The sequence below is a fragment of the Eurosta solidaginis genome, chromosome 4, assembly GCF_040869045.1.
Source record: "Eurosta solidaginis isolate ZX-2024a chromosome 4, ASM4086904v1, whole genome shotgun sequence".
Taxonomy (NCBI): Eukaryota; Metazoa; Arthropoda; class Insecta; order Diptera; family Tephritidae; genus Eurosta; species Eurosta solidaginis.
In genome coordinates this window covers 83,978,508-83,997,303 of record NC_090322.1, presented here as the reverse complement: position 1 = coordinate 83,997,303, position 18,796 = coordinate 83,978,508, and the positions used below count along the sequence as shown (strand labels likewise).

At 40.6% G+C, this 18,796-nt stretch overlaps 1 protein-coding gene across 6 annotated transcripts in view; it reads left to right on the top strand.

Moving 5' to 3' along the window:
• The window catches only part of LOC137250019 (asparagine synthetase domain-containing protein CG17486), a 485,148-nt gene that overhangs the window by 202,779 nt on the left and 263,573 nt on the right, over positions 1-18,796 (top strand). For 4 of the 6 annotated variants that reach the window (XM_067782218.1, XM_067782217.1, XM_067782216.1 and 1 more), the window contains exon 2: positions 15,651-15,871. In XM_067782218.1, coding sequence (XP_067638319.1) covers positions 15,651-15,871 — 221 coding nt within the window. Of the gene's footprint in view, positions 1-15,650; positions 15,872-18,796 lie in introns of those variants that run through there. The other 2 variants (XR_010952694.1, XR_010952693.1) reach the window with 1 other exon arrangement.

Below are 18,796 nucleotides of genomic sequence, written 5' to 3'. Positions count from 1 at the left end.
CCTTGCTTTACGAAGCCTGAAACTCAACTTAGAGAAAAATGTAAGTTCGGATATGACGAAATCGACTATTTGGGATATACTGTCACTCGTTCAAGAATTTCTCCAAATAACTCCCATATACGAAGTATACAAAACTTTCCGATACCAACTAACCCAAAACAACTTAAATCTTGCCTTGGTCTGTTTTCATACTTTCGTCGCTTCGTGCCGCCCTTCTCTCAGATCACCAAATCATTGCAAACCTGCTTAGAAGAAATTCGAATTTTGATTTTGACGAAAAATGGCTCGATGCCTTTTATCAACTTAAGTCCAAGTTAGTAAAAATACCAGTCCTAGCTATATATAGTCCGGAACCACAAACTGAGCTCCATTGTGGCGCTAGCAGCATTGGGTTCGTAGCGGTGCTCTTGCACCCCATATCCCATTTTTCAAAAACCTCGTCGAGTTCCGAATCAAAGTACCAGAGCTTTGAGCATGAAAACCTCTCGATAGTATACGCCCTGAGGAGATTCCGACCTTACTTGGAGCGTATACCGTTCACCATAATAACAAATTATAATTCTTTAACAATGACCTTTGAGCGAAAACAACTCAATCCTCGTATAGCTAAATGGGCCCTAGTGCTTGAAAATTAAAACTATAAGATAAGGCATAGGAAAGGAGTATCCATGAGTCACGTCGATGCACTGAGAAGGAGAGAGATTGCGACGAATTATAAATACGAGCCATGTAGATTTTCAATTGCAGGTCGTACAGGAAAATATCGAGCTAATACGAAGCCGGTTGGAAAATGAAGACTTAGATGAATATGAATTAGTAGACGGAGTTGTATACAAGACGAAAACAAACGGCAAGATATCCCTTTACTTTCCGAACGAAATGGAACACAAGGTAATACAGCTAATTCACGAGAAGCTGCGCCATTTGTCAGTCGATAAAACAATGAATAAACTGTGCCACTACTACTGGTTCCCAAATATGAGGGCAACATTTGAGAAGTTTATCGAGAACTGCATCATGTACGCGACTCCGGCTCACGCCAAGGAAAGGACTTTATATCCGATTCCTAAAACACCGCTACCATTCGCCACCATCCATATTTACCATTTCGAGCCATTGCCATCGGTCAAGTCGAAACGCAAACACGTTCTTGTAGCAGTCGACGCCTTTACGAAATTTGTCAAGCTTTGCCCGACAAACTCCTCGAGCACCCGAGAGGTCAAAGCTGCCCTGGAAAATCTTTTAACTACTATAGTCGACCTAGGCGGATCATAACCGATAGGAGAACTTGTTTCACCTCTTTGGAGTTCGGTTCATTTCTCGCCAAGAATAACATATGCCATACGAAGATTGCTGTTGCATCCCCGCAGGCCAACGGGCAAGTTGAGAGAGTTAATAGAGAGCTAAAAGCCATGCTAGGGAAATTAACTAACGAAATAAATCATGATGACTGGGTTAGGAAGCTACTTGAGGTAGAATACGCCATTAACAACTCTAAGCATAGCACTTGCCGTGACTCTCCAAGTATACTCCTATTCGGCGTCGAACAAAGGGGCATTGTGGGCAAATTCACTGAATTCCTTCACGACAAAGTATGTCTTAATGAGCGACGGGAATTGGAAAAAATACGGAAGATGCTTTTGCGTCTATCATATCCAAACAAGAGTATGACAATAGACGATCTTCCGGGGTTCATCACAGAACCAAGACATATAGTGTAAGCGATTACGTCGTAGTGAGAAGTGTCGATTCAACTGTCGGAATTAACAAAAAATTCATACCGCGTTACAAAGGTCCCTATGTGATTCACAAACTATTGGGAGATGATAGATATGTAGTTAGAGATATAAACATTTGTCAACTAACTCAAATCCCGTACAATGGGGTTGTTGGGGCCCACCGACTCAGGAAATGGCGCCAACGTGCGGCAGAGTGTGCTGATGAACCAGAGCGCAATCCCCTTGAGACTGAATGAGTTGTTGTTGTAGCAGTGCTTCGCCACATCCAATAGGTGCGACCAATCACAAATTGTCATCAATGTCCTCTAACGGGAGTCCAAGGAAACTTGCTGTTTCAACAGGGGTGGACCATAATGACAGGGGTGTTAGAGCGTTGGTTCTACAATACAATTGAAGAGATGTTTGATGTCATGTGGGGACGCTTTACAAGCAGAACATACATTTCGTATGTCGGGGTTGACTCTGAATAGGTAAGAGTTTCACCTGTTACAATACCCAGATCGAAGTTGACCTAGAGTGACCCGCGTTTCCCTAGGGAGAGTGCGTTCCTCCTCTGCTAGTTCTGGGTATTTTTCTTAGAGTACTGGATTCGCCGGGCAATTCCCGGCATAGAGGTCCGACGCCTGCCTGCTAATATCACTGAGGACTAAAGGTTTACGCCGGTCACCTAATCGGCGGCGGCGGCGTAGGCTCTATTATATGTGTGGCCGGCGCGCCGACAAAGCAATCGGCGTAAACCTCTGAATTGAATGGCTGGACTTCAGAGTATCACATTGTCCACAACTAGTGACTATGGAAACATACTGCTGACGTCAGTGGTATGTTTGACGATCTGGAACAATATCATTAACTTACGGATGAGTACCTGGGAGGCTTGTAATGCGAAAATTAAAAGAGAATAATATTTGGAAATGTTTTGTTTATATATATTTAAGGACGTTTCGGCCATTTCGGAAAGGTCCGCGGTTTTTGCCTCAAAATCTTGCGGATCGTTCAAAAAATTTCTGGAGTAGCTCCTTGCTGAGAGGGGCGGGAAATACTTAAAATGGTCACACTTTTGTAGCGTAGTTTCATCGAAGGAGATATTCTGGGCTAACTCTAATACCCGTTGTCGGCACGATTTCTTTAAATAATTTGTGGCTCTGTGTGGGTCATGACTATCGTGGCACAGTTTTAACGATTAGCATCAATGCTGGCTTATTATTGATCGCGTCAAATGGCGCCTTAAGTTTTTTCGGCTGTTTCTAAGAGCTACAATTCCCGACGTGCGAACACTAGCAATCCCGACCACCAGTCGCTACCCGCCAGCACAGAATCTATAGGACTGCGACTTCGAACTCATACCTTCGTCGACGGCACTTTCCTATAAGCTCTAGGTGTAGATCCGAAGACTCTCTGACGGATGTTTTTGTCGCGCTATGCTTCCGAGCTACATCAAAAAAACACCTTGAAACGTTAGGGAGTAACTATTTGGCCAAGGATGCCACCCTCGCAATCATAAGCAATCTAAGTGCGTTCTCATGGGTGAAAATCGTATAATCCTTGGCGCATCTATACAATTTAAACTTTATAAGGACCGTGGATAAAAGCTGTAGACCAAAATTTGCAAACGTTTGTGTTCGTACATTGACTTCAGTAGTCTTCGTTTCCGGCCTTATGATATAAGAGCTCATTATGGATGACCAACTTCAGTTTTCAGACTAGTTCGACTATCCCCTGCGTTAGGGTAGTAGAACACCCTGTCATTTGTTCGACTGTCTTGAGAAAGCTTTTGCTTCACCACTTTGAGTGTTCTTGCGAAGGACAAAACCTAACCTGGTTAAAAAATGTGCCTACGTATTCACATTTGTACAGGAGCTGTCAAGTGTAGGTCATATTTAAACATGGTTGATAGGCTATATCCAAAGTGATTCACTCCAAGGGACTAGTTAGGGATAGAGCCGGCAACTTTAGGAAATGTCAAACCGGGAGACTTGTGTCGAATGATGAAGTGTGAAAATCAAAATTAAGATTTCAGACGTTATTTTATAGTTAAGCATATAAAGTGATTTTTCAAACCCTTCTCATACGTGTAGAAGATGTATGCAACTTAACCCTCCGATAGATTGTGGCGTCTGGCCAGACGAGAAGGCTTTATTTTCGTGAATAACTTTACTGCTACCCACCCGATCATGAAAAGCTTTAGTGACTTTTTAAGTTTAGAGGCGGTCTTTATAATAATTCCGAAATCGATATTTTTTTCTTTTTATTTTATCCGATTTTTTTACAAAAGTTGATTATGTCAAAATTTAGCGTTGTCGTCTGGCTAGACGAACATAGCCTACAGAGCCTCATAGTTCGTATTTATTTCGAAATTTATCAATAAAAATTCAAACTTATTTCTGAGTAGTCATAGCGTGCGACGAGTTTCTTCAACATTTTAGTAAGAAATCAAATATTTGTGGATTTTGTTTTATCTCTTTTTTTGTACCAAATTTGATTGTCACTTTTTAGCGTTGTCGTCTGGCCAGACGAACATATTTTTAAGCCTCTAAATCCTCATAGATCGAATTCATTTCAAAATTTATCAATAAAAATTCAAACTTATCACAGTTTGCGACGAGTTTTCTTCAAAATTTAAATAAAAATTCAAATATTTGTGGATAAAGTTCATAGTGTGAAATTTCGTCTGGCCAGACGTCAACGTCAATGGCGGCCACCGTGGTGTGATGGTAGCGTGCTCCGCCTACCACACCGTATGCCCTGGGTTCACACCCCGGGCAAAGCAACATCAAAATTTTAGAAATAAGGTTTTTCAATTAGAAGAAAATTTTTCTAAGCGGGGTCGCCCCTCGGCAGTGTTTGGCAAGCGCTCCGGGTGTATTTCTGACATGAAAAGCTCTCAGTGAAAACTCATCTGCCTTGCAGATGCCGTTCGGAGTCGGCATAAAACATGTAGGTCCCGTCCGGCCAATTTGTGGGGAAAAGCAAGAGGAGCACGACGCAAATTGGAAGAGAAGCTCGGCCTTAGATCTCTTAGGAGGTTATCACGCCTTACATTTATTTTTTTTTTAGACGTCAACGCTAAGATGTGTTGAATTTATTCACCGCTAATTGGAGGGTTAAGTATGAGCTGAGAATCTTTTCAAAGGAGAGTTTAAAACACTGGAGCCTACTAAAGAATTTTGCATCACTGATTTTGCTTATTCTTTCAGCCAATCGGGATATAAAATTCGCCACCTATTTCGGGTAACTTGCTTTTTTAACAACTTTAAAACAATTTGAAAACATGTTCGACTTGGGACATTTTATTTAAATTGAATGTTCTTTATTAATTTTTTGAAAAATTATGCGAAGTGATCATTTAAATTTATTATATAACTTTTTTTAAGTATTTTTATTTAATAACTTGGTGAATTCGGTAATGCAAAATCCGTGCTAAGCTGGCATTGAAAGCGCCTGTTTTCTCAAATCGCTTTTGAACGGTTAGAAAGTGTTAAATTTCGCAATTGAATTTTTATAACTAGCAGCGATGCGCATCCCTTGTACGCCTTTCGACCATATCGGACCAATCTACGAGATGAACAATAAATGGCCCAGACAGTAAGCTGGGTTGATTTGCATGGACGAAAGTTAACCCATATCGAGCCATCGATTTTTCGATAGGTTTTGGGCTCAGGAAAAAAAGCATACCCAAAAAAATAATTTTCGAGCCTGCAAAATTTGAGTTTTTTGACTTTTTTCTTTGATTTTTAAGGTTTTTTGCATGACCTACTTAAAAAATTTAAAATTTTCCGACTCAAAATTGTCCGCTAAAAACTTTGGCGATAACAGTTTTTTGAAAAAAAAAAAATATTTTTTGGGTTTTGAGGAGTGTTTTGGTGAAAAAATTAATTTTTTGCTATAAAAACGTTGGCATTAACAGTTTTTTAAAAAAAATAATTTTTTTTTGGTTTTTGGGACTTGTTTTGGTCGAAATCGATATTTTTTCATTTTCAAGGCTCCAAATCATTTTTTATGTATATGTTTCCGTCAGACCCACCAATAAGCATACCAAAATGATTAGGGGACGAGCTGAGTTGATTTAGCCATGTCCATCGGATCGTAGATCGGACCACTATAGCATATACCTCCCATACAACCGATTGTTCAATAAGAGGGTTTTCGCCATTTCTGCTAGCTGTTAACTAGCAAAATCAAATTTTACCACAAGCTTACGTATTGGGCATAGATGGTTGTCTGAAAAAATCGTCAAGATCGGACATATTTTTGTCGAAATCGATTTTTTGTCCCAAGTGAATTCATGCGCTAAGTGCAGTTAAAAAAAATATATTAAAATATATAAAAATAAATTTTTTCACCAAAACGCTCCTCAAAACACAAAAAATATTTTCTTTTTTCAAAAAACTGTTATCGCCAAAGTTTTTAGCGGACAATTTTGAGTCGGACAGGGTATACATGAAAATTTTGAAATCAAATGAAAATTTTTTAAGTAGGTCATGAAAAAAACCTTAAAAATCCAAGAAAAAAAGTCAAAAAACTCAAATTTTGCAGGCTCGAAATTTATTTTTTTGGGTATGCTTGGTGGAACCTTTTTTTCCTGAGCCCAAAACCTATCGAAAAATCGATGGCGCGATATAGGTTAATAAATCGACCCAGCTTACCAGACAGCCTTAGAAAAGTAGAAAATATAGTAACGCGCCGAACGCCGCCGCGGCCGCGCTGATATTTTTAACATTCGGCGGCGGCGTGCGAAAACCACGCAAATCGGCAGCGTATATCTCTACTGAGGACCTGCTGTGCTTTTTTGCTTCATACGGCTGTGTTCTCAGGTGCCGTATTTCCTCATAATGCTTACGGAGATGGCCCCTTAAGCCCCTGTTTCTGGGTATTCAACAGAAACTGTTTCGCGATGCAAAGAAACTGGAGAGATCAGGGAGATAGCTGTTTATTTTGTTACAAAGCTCATCGATCTGTGGACCTGGGTCTGTGGCCATTATTGTGCAGTCATCGACGTAGGAAACGATAGTGACTCCTTCTGGTGGTGAAGGTAGCTTTGATAAGTAGAAGCTAAACAAAAGTGGGGATAGGATACCACCCTGTGGCACCCCTAGTTTAATTCTTCTTGGTTTGGATGGTACGTTCCTGAATTGCACCGATGCTTGCCGACCAGACAGATAATTTGCGGTCTACCTTTTGAGACTTGGAAGAAGGGGATACCCTTCCAGGTCTTGCAGTAACGTACCCTGGTTGACCGTATCAACAGCTTTTGACAGGTCTAGCTCAATGAGCATTGTCCTATGGTGGGGGTTTTGATTTAAGCCGCAATTTATCTGAGTGCTAATGGCATTTAGCGCGGTGGTAGTGCTATGTAATTTGTCGAAGCTATCCTGATGATTGGCTAGTTGCAAATTTGGATTAAAGTAGTGAAGTAGAATGGCTTCAAGTGTCTTGGCTACTGGCGATAGGAGAGATATCGGGCGATAAGAATATCCTATGTTAGCTGGTTTCCCAGGCTTTAGTAGCGGAACCACCTTGGCCATTTTCCATTTTTCGGGTATGACGAAGGTGGAAAGGGACAAGTTGAAGAAATGCGCTACATAATTAAATCCCTCTTTGCCTAGGTTTTTAAGCATCGGCATGGCTATGGCGTCTGGGCCCACTGCGTTAGATGGTTCAGCATGAGCGTTGGCATCCTAAACCTCTTTGGGGGTGATGGTAATTGGGAACGTGCTGTAGTTATGCTTGTGCGCGCGTTGTTGGCCCGCCGTCTAACTTTGTCAACCGTAGAATGCATTACATATTGTCGGCAAAAAGCGCTCGCGCATTGTTTCGCATCCGATAGAACTTTATTGTCAAAGGCGATGGAGATTTTGTCATTGTGCTTAGACGGATTCGATACGGACTTTACGGTGGAGCAAAGCTTACCCACACCGGCAGAAAGGTTACAATTCTTTAAATGCTCCTCTCATTTCGCCCGCTTGTGTTCATCCACAGGCAACCTGATGCCTTGGTTTATATCCTTTATTTGGGGGTCGCCGGGGTCGTGCTGTTTTATAAGATCACGTTCGCTCGCTAAATTTGCGGCCTCCGCCGGAAAATGAAGACGGATTTCCGGAATTCTTCCGGCGAGAATAAAACGAGCCGAGGCGGATTCAACGACCTTGCGGAAACCATGTTCCCCTTGGCGGGCATCAGTCGGGATAGAGAGGGCAGCAAGGCGATTGTCTGTAAAGGATTTGTAGTCATCCCACTTTCCTTTCTTAAAGTTGATGAAAGTGCGGTCCTCAGGGCTAAGGGTCTGTTTCCCTGACCTACACGATTGCTAGTGCTTGAAAGAGGGGGAGAAGAAGACGGGGACGGGGCTGATGCTCGGCATTGCTACTACTACGGAGATTGTAGCTATGAGTAGTAGCGGCCGTATGAACTGCTGGCGCCATGAGGCAGCCTACGGGACGCCCTTGGGCGTGAACAGCAAGGAGTCACAAAAGATTTATAAAAGTTAGGAGGAAGTCAGGAAAACCATTTCTCAGGACCGGGTCGGGTTCGATACTTTCCCGGAGCTGGAGAGTATGGCGCAGTCCCGCTGCAAGGATCTGCTGGGAGGATGACAATTTGTGGTAGGGGGGTTACACTGAAATTACAGCCCTTGGTCGGGAAAAATCCCGAGTCGCTCCGGTACATAGAACCGGCTGCCTTGGGAAGCGGAATGAATGAGTCGTGCTCTAGGATCGATGCCGATCCTCAGTCAGGTTGGCCGAGTTGTAAAGCAGCAAATGCAACCCTGCTAAATATACCTAAATATACCAAAAGCTGAATATCGTTAGTTACTAAGAACCACAGCCAACTTCTGTAAGCTATAGATGGAAAATAAGAACTTCTGTTTTGGATTATCAAAGTCATAATAACGTGTTTTATTCGAATCTATAACTGTCACGAAACATCTGTCTACCTGACCGAGAAATAATTGAGTTTTTATAATATGGTGGCAAACGTCCCCGTGATTGTGACGCCCTTCAAAAACAGCCATATAAGCTGGAGCCGCAGCACTTGTACTGCAATAGGAACACTTGCCGTGTATCCCAATTGAACCCTTGCAGCATGTATTAACACTGCAATCAATACAAAAGTTTGAAATTTATAGTTTTGGAACTATTTTGCCCGCAGAAACAAACAATATAGTTTGTCAAAGGAACTCGAACAGTTTTGACAGTTTTTTTTCCTAAATTGTTGCAGTTCTCGGAAGTGCGGGGGACAAAAATTCAGAAACACATTTTTTCAGAAAACATTAGTCAGAACCCTTTTTTCAGAAAGACAAAATTCAGAGGTCAAAACTCAGAAGTCAAATCTCAGAAGTCTAATTTCAGAAGTCAAATTTGGAAGGAATTATTTATAAAGAAAAAGTAGTACATTCTAAAATTGTGAATTATGTGCAATAGAAAGCATGTAATTAATTCACTTTTTTCGTGTTTATCTTTTTCAAATGAATTTACAATTTTTGTTGTTATATTGGCCTACTGATTTGTAAGATCGTGGGTCCGAATCGAGCTCAAGGCCTGACAATAATTATTTTATCATTATTATTGTTATGATACATTTTTTCTTAATTGAAAAAATTTTAAATTAGAATAGAAGAAAGAAAAAAGTGTAGACAACTGCCAAAGCTAGTTGTATAGATCCATTTTGGGAACTGCTAAATTCCTTCGTCGGCCAACCATTCAGCTATCACAGCACTGCGACATCTGTTGCAGAATGGATGTGAAAATTGGACTTGTTTCATGGCAATGATGCCATAGTGTCATATTTATTGACACTTTCTCCTGGACCTGGGATGTATTAACAATTTTTGTTGTTTTAATTAAGAAAAAATGTATCATAACAATAATAATTATAAAATAATTATTGTTAGGCCTTGAGCTCGATTCGAACCAGCGATCTTTTGAATTTACGGTATTAAAAAAACGAAGTTTCTATATTTTTTCTTGCGTTTCCGATATGGCTCGCCTCAAGCTGAAAATTGCTGCAGTTTGGCTTCTATTATTGCCTGTTCGTTTTTTATTTTATTTATGGAATTAAATATGTTAGGGTGTGTCCCAAACGCACTTCGACCACCTTTCCACCTTGACACCTTTCGATGGAACTATTTGTACGGACTTCACCCAATTTGGTGATATTATACATATTCCATAATTCGATTGAATATAATGCCTTCTTTCGACGTTGCTGTGTTTCGGTCTGAAAAAAATTCAGAAGTAAAATTTCAGAAGTCAAAATTCAGAAAGTAAAAAAAAAAATTATTAGTGATTTTGGGCCAGAGTATAGTTTTTATTAATTTTTCCTAAATGAGCTTTTCGGCCGATAAATAAAAAGACAAAAACTTTTGTTTTTTCTTATTCTCCTACGCGTTTCGATGTTCTTTATAACATCTTCATCAGGGAGTCTGGTTTGCTCTAATAAAACATAAAACGAAAAAACCAACATTAAAAAGTTATTAATAACTAACATCAAGCAATAACATATTTTCCAACAGTTCACTTAAATTTAACATACTACAATAACATTTGAACTGAAATTTTGTCTTTAGACGTAACATTTAACATAAAATGTTTCCTTTTTACATGTAACATTTATTAACAAAAACGTTCATTCAACAACATACATACATATACAAACTAGCACAATTAAAATTTTCGACTGCGTCCATTGCCTCGTCCATTGCATTTGATGGCAGTTGTGTATGCGCCGTTTATATTATTTACGTCTTCTTTGAAGTTTACCGTCTTCTCTATTTTTTGTTGTATGCGTAACCCTTTGAGTGTTAGTCGCGTCCTCTCTCTCCTCTCTATATCTAAAATCTTAACATTATCGAAGTCCGCTGTATGGCATTTGCTGGTTAGGTGCTCAGCAATAGCAGTAGTCGTTTTCATATTTTTCGCATCTGATTTGTGCTCACTAATTCGGATGCCCAATGATCTCTTCGTTGTACCAATATAAACTTTTTCGCACACTTCTCCTTCCTTTCCGTTGCATTTTATTTCGTAGACTACATCGTGTTGTTGTTCCTTGTTAATTTTGTCTTTTGTTTGTGTAAATATTTTATTTAGTGTTTGGTTTGGTTTATGTGCTAATGTTATGTTGTTGTTTCGCATACAATTTTCCATTGATTTGTTGTCCGTTAGTCCTGGTATGTATGTTACACCTGTATATAGTCTCTTATTGTTTTCATTATTCAAATTTGCATTGTTGGTTACATTGTTAGTGCTGATTATTTTTGTTGTTGCCAGCCATGTGTCTATTCATTTATTAGGGTACGCATTTTTGTATAAAATATTTTTAAGTTTTCGGTTATTTTCAGTTATAAACTCCTGATCACTTAAGTCGCGTACTTTCTTTATAAAGTTGATTGCCGTGTTTCTTTTTTGTATCCATGGTTGACTAGAATGATAGTTAATTATTCGCGACGATGCTACAGCTTTTGCATACCAATTCGTTTTCAACTTTTTATCCGATTTTATTATTTCCATATCTAGGAAGGCCAATTTATTTTCTTTCTCTGTTTCTACCGTGAATTGGATTTTTGGGTGTTGTGCGTTAAAAGTTTTTAAAATTTCTTCCACGTCCTTTATTTTAATTATTGCAAATATATCGTCTACATACTTATTTATGTATTTGATATACATATATGTCCCTGGATTTGAGCTCGGTGATGCTGTCGTCAAGTATTTTGTCTAGCACTATATCTGCTATTGTAGGTGATAGGGGGTTTCCCATAGGCATTCCGTATACTTGTTGGTAGAATTTGCCATCCTAATTACACCACTGAGGATCTCGTAGCGGTGGCCGTTGAGCAAAAGAATAAGAAGGCATTTATCCTGGCGTCCTGCTATATGGCCCATGCTGCGAAGGTCCCACAGATGGAGTGCAAAAGGCTAGTACAGGAGGAAGGGCGCAAAGGGCGGCTGGTCATAGGCGCAGATGCAAATGCGCACCAAAATGCGTGGGGAAGAGGAGATACGAACGAGAGAGGCGAATCTCTGTTTTGTTACATCCTGCAAACCAATTTGCAGATAGCCAACAGGGGAAATGTCCCTACATACATTGGTCCAACATCCAGCAATGTTCTGGATATTACATTGAGCTCCGAGCGTGATATATCAAGGTATGATTGGATGGTTCTTGATAGACCATCCTTCTCCGACCATGCGTATATCAGCTTCAACATCCCCCTAAAGAGGGTAGGGAAGGGAGGAACCTTTAGAAACCCTAGGCCAACGAACTGGACTAAATTCCAGAAACATGTAGAATCAAAACTGGGACAACCCAAAGAGGTTGCTAATGTAGAGGAACTGGAGGAGTCGAATGAATTCCTAACAAGGACGCTTATGACTGCGTATAACAAAGCTTGCCCTCTAAGAAGATTCAGAGGAAAAGCAAAGCCGCCATGGTGGAGCAATGAGCTGAGTCTTCTAAGAAGACAGGTTAAAGAAATGTTTAAGCTCGCAAAGACCGCGGAAAGCGAAGCGTGTCGGGACAAGTACAGGGATCTACTGAGGATCTAAAAGCGTGAAATTACCAGGGCGAAGAGAAACTCATGGAAAAGTTTCTGTACGGACATAGAGTGCTCCAGCGAAACAGCACGGTTGAAAAAAGTCCTAGCAAAGGGAAACATAGTCCAGGGACTAATAAAGAAAGAGAACGGGGAATGGTCACGTAATAGTGAGGAATCCCTTTACGTGCTTCTCGATACACATTTCCCATCGGGAGACGGTTTAGAGGAGCCAGCAGACATCACTCACACTTCGATCACGGAGCTAGTAGTGCCGGGCTTGGTGACCGATACCAAGATCGAGTGGTCAGTGAAGACGTTTTCTAAGTTTAAATCGCCGGGCCCAGATGGTATATTCCCGGCCATGCTACAAGTCTCAAGTAGGGCGGTCGTTGGGTGAATACGACTGAATCATGTACCGCACTCTTGGAGAACTGCTCGTGTAGCTTTTCTACCAAAGGCGGGGAAGATCGGTCACATGTATTCCAAAGAGATTGGACCCATTAGCTTAACATCATTTCTGCTCAAAACCTTTGAGAGGATGATAGATGTGTACATAAAGTCCAACGTGGATGAAAAGCTGCTCTCCACAACACAGCATGCGTACACCAAAGGCAAGTCGGTAGACACCGCATTGCATAGGGTGGTAATAAGCATAGAGAAATCCCTGGAATATAAGGAGTATGCTCTAGGAGTCTTCTTGGACATTGCCGGGGCTTTCAATAATGTTGCAAAATGGGCGATTATGGATGGTCTTAATTACATTAAAGTACATCCTGCCTTGATCAGATGGATCGGCTGCATGTTAAATTGCAGAAATATTACATCACAATGGGGATTGTACGAGGCCACGAAATCAGTGGACAGGGGCACGCCGCAGGGAGGGGTGCTATCACCTCTGCTGTGGACGCTGGTCATCAACCAACTGCTCAGGCAATTCGATGAGGGACCCGTAAAACTTACGGCTTACGCAGATGACGTTGCAATTGTCATAAGTGGAAAGTGCCTTCCAACGATTAGTTCTTTGATGGATCGGGCGCTTCGCGATATTCATACCTGGGCATCTAATGTCGGGTTGAAAGTCAATGCGGAGAAGACGGATATGGTCTTGTTTACAAAGGGGTACAAGGTCCCAAATTGGGCCAGGCCCAAGTTAGGAGGGGTGACCTTACAGGAGAAACCTTGCACAAAATATTTAGGAATCATCCTAGACAGTAAGCTGTCATGGAAGCTCAACGTGGAAGAGAGGGTCAAGAAGGCCTCAACGGCACTCTACGCATGTAAAAGAATGCTGGGGTGTACGTGGGGCCTATCGCCCTCTCTTTCTCATTGGGTTTTTACAGCGATTGTAAGCCCTATTCTATACTATGGAGTTCTTGTTTGGTGGAAAGCCACACAAAAAACAACATACCTCAAAAAATTAGAGGGGGTATGCAGACTATCGATGCTTAGCATTACGGGAGCCCTGAAAACAACCCCGACGGCTGCACTGTATGCCATTTTGCACATCCCACCTGTAGACCTGGTAGCAAAGAACAAAGCGTTAACGACCGCAACCAGGCTCGGTGCTTCGGGGCAGCTTGAGCGCCGACCATATGGCCATAGTAGTATAGCGTCATCAATCACAAGATGAACAGACTACATGATTCCCTATCTGCGCTTCGAGGGAGATCTTAAGGCCACAATAGAGGTGGACGGTTGGCGCAAGGGTGCGCAAATGGTGGACGAGGCGATACATGTGTACACCGATGGTTCCAAAGTAGTGGAAGGAGTAGGGTCTGCGGTATACTGCGCTGATCCGGAAATAAGCAGATCCTACAGGCTGCCGGATTACTGTAGCGTTTTCCAAGCGGAAATATTAGCCGTAACCAAAGCAGTAGAAACCCTGGAAGAGAATAGCTTTAGCTGCAACCGTGTTAACTTTTATATTGACAGTCAAGCAGCAATTAAGGCAATAATCTCGCATAGCACAGAATCTAAATGCGTGTTAGAGTGTAAGCAGTCTCTGGAGAGAATCGGGACAGGGAGAAGCATACATCTATATTGGGTCCCAGGGCATATGGGAATAGATGGGAATGAAAAAGCGGACGAACTAGCTAAAAAGCGCGCATCCCTTGAAGCTTGCTCCGTAGATGTCCCAATTAGATTGGGCGAGATTAAGCGAAGGCGAGAGGTGCACATGATCGACCAAGCGGGAAAGGCGTGGGTTCAAGCGCGGGGCTGTAAAATGTCGAAGGTTATGTGTAGGTCTTACAACCTTAGACTAACACAGTTTCTCCTATCATTAAAAAGAGAGGACTGTAGACTCATGACGGGTATTCTGACTGGACACTGCCTTCTGGCGTCACATGCCTTTAAACTAGGCTTGGTCAGTGATAGCAGATGTAGGAAGTGCGGGTTGGAAGAGGAAACGGTCGAGCACGTTCTGTGCTCGTGCCCTGCACTTGCCAGGCTAAGACTCCAGTTATTAGGAGTGATACAGCTGTCAGATCTAGAAGTAGCAAGTGGCTTAAGTCCTAGGAAGCTTCTAGTATTTGCCAAGAGGACGGAGTTATTTTATAAAATAGGTCCTGGTTTTTGATAGGGTTTTTCAGTTTGGTCGTTAAAACGAACTTCTGGTAACACTACGAACTCAATCAGTCTATGTGAGGTCCTCATGGACCGGCCAGTTCAACCTACCTACCTACCTGCCATCGTATGTAAAATAATTGTTGTCCCTCAAGCAGAATTCGAGGCAAGTTTGAAACTGTTTATTTGATAAAGTAGTGTGTTCTTTTAGTTTTTCCCATTTTGTTTTTTGCTGTCTGATTACTTTCTGAATTTTGGCTTCTGAAATTTTACTTCTGTAATTTGACTTCCGAATTTTGACTTCTGAAATTTGATTTCTGAATTTTTGTTTCTGAGTTTTGACTTCTGAATTTTGGCTCTCTGAAAAAAGGGTTCTGACTTATGTTTTCTGAAAAAATGTGTGTGAATTTTTGTTTTCTGAATTAATGGGGGGAAACGGCAAGTGTATCACCATTAACACTACAATCACTAAAAAATTTTGAGAATTATAGTTTTGGAACTATTTTGCCCGCATAAGGAAACAATCAGTTTATCAAAGGAAGTCGAACAGTTTTGACAGTTTTTTTCCTAAATTGTTGCAGTGCTGGGAAGTTCCAGAGGAATATTAGTTTAAGTATCTAAAATTTAGGAAAACTCGCACCCAGCCTATGTGTGTACTATTTAAAAAGAGCCCTCTTTAATGCCCCCATTCTCATGTATTTCCAAAATAAAACCAGGAGCTAAAGGCGGTCGATTTGTCAATATATTCTTCACCTTCTATTGTTTTATGAAAAGCAGAAACTTAGTTGTTTTCATAACTTCGAAAATTTCATCAACAGGCAATTCTAAAGGAAGTAACAAAATCGCTATGGAATTGCCGCCCTTGGGATTGTTTAAAATCAATATTTTCTGTCCGTTCGCTTGGCAACTTTACCCTTGGAATCAAATTTGTGGCACAATATCTAACGAGATAGAAAGTTTAACTAATGTTCTTGGGCTATCCGTGTCTTTTGGAGAACACATGAAACCGAACTGGATGAGAACCGATTTGAAATCACAGGTAAACCATATTTGAAAATATTATGTATATAACATGTTACGGATAACCGAGCCTGCTATGTCCTCATGTCTGCATAAACTAAGTATGTACTATTGAATAAGTTTTCGAAAATCAAAGAAAACTAACTCACATATTGCATCCTGAAAATACAGATACCATGGTATAAAAAAAAATAGTTCCATTGTCATTATGATGTCGTCAGTTTTCATTAAAAAAACAAAGTATTGAAGTTTATCTTGTCTACATCACCAAAGTACATAAGTAGGAGAGGGTAGTGTCAAAGTATATATTGGGATTTTTTTTATAAGATGTTTATACTAGAAGCTGTGTGTCATTAGTACTTGATGTTAGATATTCGTATTTCAGAAGGAGGTCGTAAAGTATAAAGCAGACAATATTAGCTATTTCTGGTTTCCCTATTTTTCAAAAATATTTGTAAATTGACAGCTTTGGAATCGTATTTCCTGTTTCATTACAACCACTGTTGCCACTTTGGTCCATTTGGACCGAAAACGGTCCCTTCCAAACCCGTTTGGTTCGCTGGTCCCTTTTTTCAATTTTGGCCCTTTTTAGGCGTATCTACGATTTTGGTAGTAAAATTCAAAACAGTGCTCACAAAAAATTGCTGTCTATAAAATATAGCAGAACAATGACATTTAACCAAGAGAAGTGTTGGATCTTTGGACAAACACATTGTCATTAATTTTTGATGAAACAGCGGACTTACCAGAAAAAAGGTATGCTTTAGTGGCTAGATATTTCGATCGGTTATCAAACACATAGATGTTTGTCACTAGTCGAGCTAAAAGAATATATTTCAAAAACACGTGTGTCTCTAAGAAATATGACAATGAACTGAAAACGAAAAGCCCCGTCACATAAGCAGTTTTTCATATAGATGCGTTTAACTCAATCTAATGCATTATGATTAGATTGCACGTATGTTTTATGGAGAACGGTAGATTGAGCGACACTGGCGCGATCTGACATGAAAAAGTAGCCAACTTGCAAGAAGAAGAAGAATTTGACATTTGCTTTGGCCAGTAACATTGTCACAATCATGCCTTTGTATATATGAAGGAACTTCAGACTTGGTAGTTGAAGTTTTTTCGCCTAGCCCATTCACATGCAAACTTTTGCGAATCACTGTTATAAAAATTCTGACTATACAAGAAAAACACTTTCTAACATATTTTGTGTCGTATTCATTTGTTAAATTGCTGTTTTGAGCTGTGAAAAATGTTAGAAAAGTACCAACGAGTAGGAAAAATAATTTCACTTGCAAAGGTTGAAAGCACCCTTAGCCAAAGCAAATATCAAATTCCTCTTCTTGTGCTTTGTTTGTAACAAACGTTGGAAGTTGGATACATTGTAATGTTAGAAGGCCAGTGTCGCTCAATCTGCCGTTCTCCATAAAATTACGTGCAATCTACTCATAACGCATAAGATTACGTTAAAGGCATCTATATGAAACACTGCTTATTATGTGAAGGGGGCTTTAACTGCGCTATACAATTTATTTCATTGGAATCAAGCAAAACTAGTTTCACAACGTCTGGTTGGTGAAAGACATAGACTTATTCTAGAAATATGAAAATATTATACCTAAACTAGAAGACCCGGCAGACGTTGCCCTGCCCTAAATTTGGCCAATCTGCATACATTTTAATAAGCTTTTTCCGTCTGACTCTGCCCTCCCCCCTCTTCACTTTTTCCTAATCCTTTTATTCACTCCTCCCTCCGTCTTTTTCGCTTCATCTATCTCCATCTTCGTCTCATTCTATCTCTTTCTCAATCTCCTTCTCCTCTCTTTTCTGTTCTCTCAATTTCTTCTCATTCTTCTTCATCCCTTATTGCCTGTCCCAGTCCCAGTCCCAGTCCCATTCCGAGTCTCAGTCCCAGTCCGTCTCTGGATATTATATTACTCTGTCCTAAAGCACTCATCAAAAGCTTTTATTTGATATCCATATTGTATAAACACATTCTAGAATTGCCCGGGTCCACGTTTTGGCCTATATCTCGAGACCCTAGTCACTCAGGGATATGAAAATTATCCACACCTTTCATTTTATATCCATATTGTATAAACACATTCTAGGGGCACCCGGGTCCACGTTTTGGCATATATCTCGAGACCCTAGTCACCCAGGGGTATGAAAATTACCCTCTAATAAAGCACTCATCAACAGATTTCATTTGATATCCATATTGTATAAACACATTGTAGAGGTGCCCGGGACCACGTTTTGGCCTATAGCTCGAGACCCCAGTCACCCAGGGGTATGAAAATTACCCTCTACTAAAGCACTCATCAACAGCTTTCATTTGATATCCATATTGTATACACACATTCTAGGGGTACCCAGGTCCACGTTTTGGCCTATATCTCGAGACCCTAGTCACCCAGGGGTATGAAAATTACCCTCTACTAAAGCACTCTTCAACAGCTTTCATTTGATATCCATATTCTATAAACACACTCTAGGGGTACCCGGGTCGACGTTTTGGCCTATATCTCGAGACCCTAGTCACCAATAGGTATGAGAACTACCCTGTACTAAAGCACTCATCAACAGCTTTTCATTTGATATCCATATTGTATAAACACATTCTAGGGGTACCCGGGTCCACGTTTTGACCTATACTTCGAGACCCTAGTCACCCAGGGGTATGAAAATTACCCTCTAATAAAGCACTCATCAACAGATTTCATTTGATATCCATATTGTATAAACACATTCTAGAGGTGCCCGGGTCCACGTTTTGGCCTATAGCTCGAGACCCTAGTCACTCAGGGGTATGAAAATTACCCTGTACTAAAGCACTCATCAGCAGCTTTCATTTGATATCCATATTCTATACACACACTCTAGTGGTACCCGGGTCCACGTTTTGGCCTATATCTCGAGACCCTAGAGATCTATC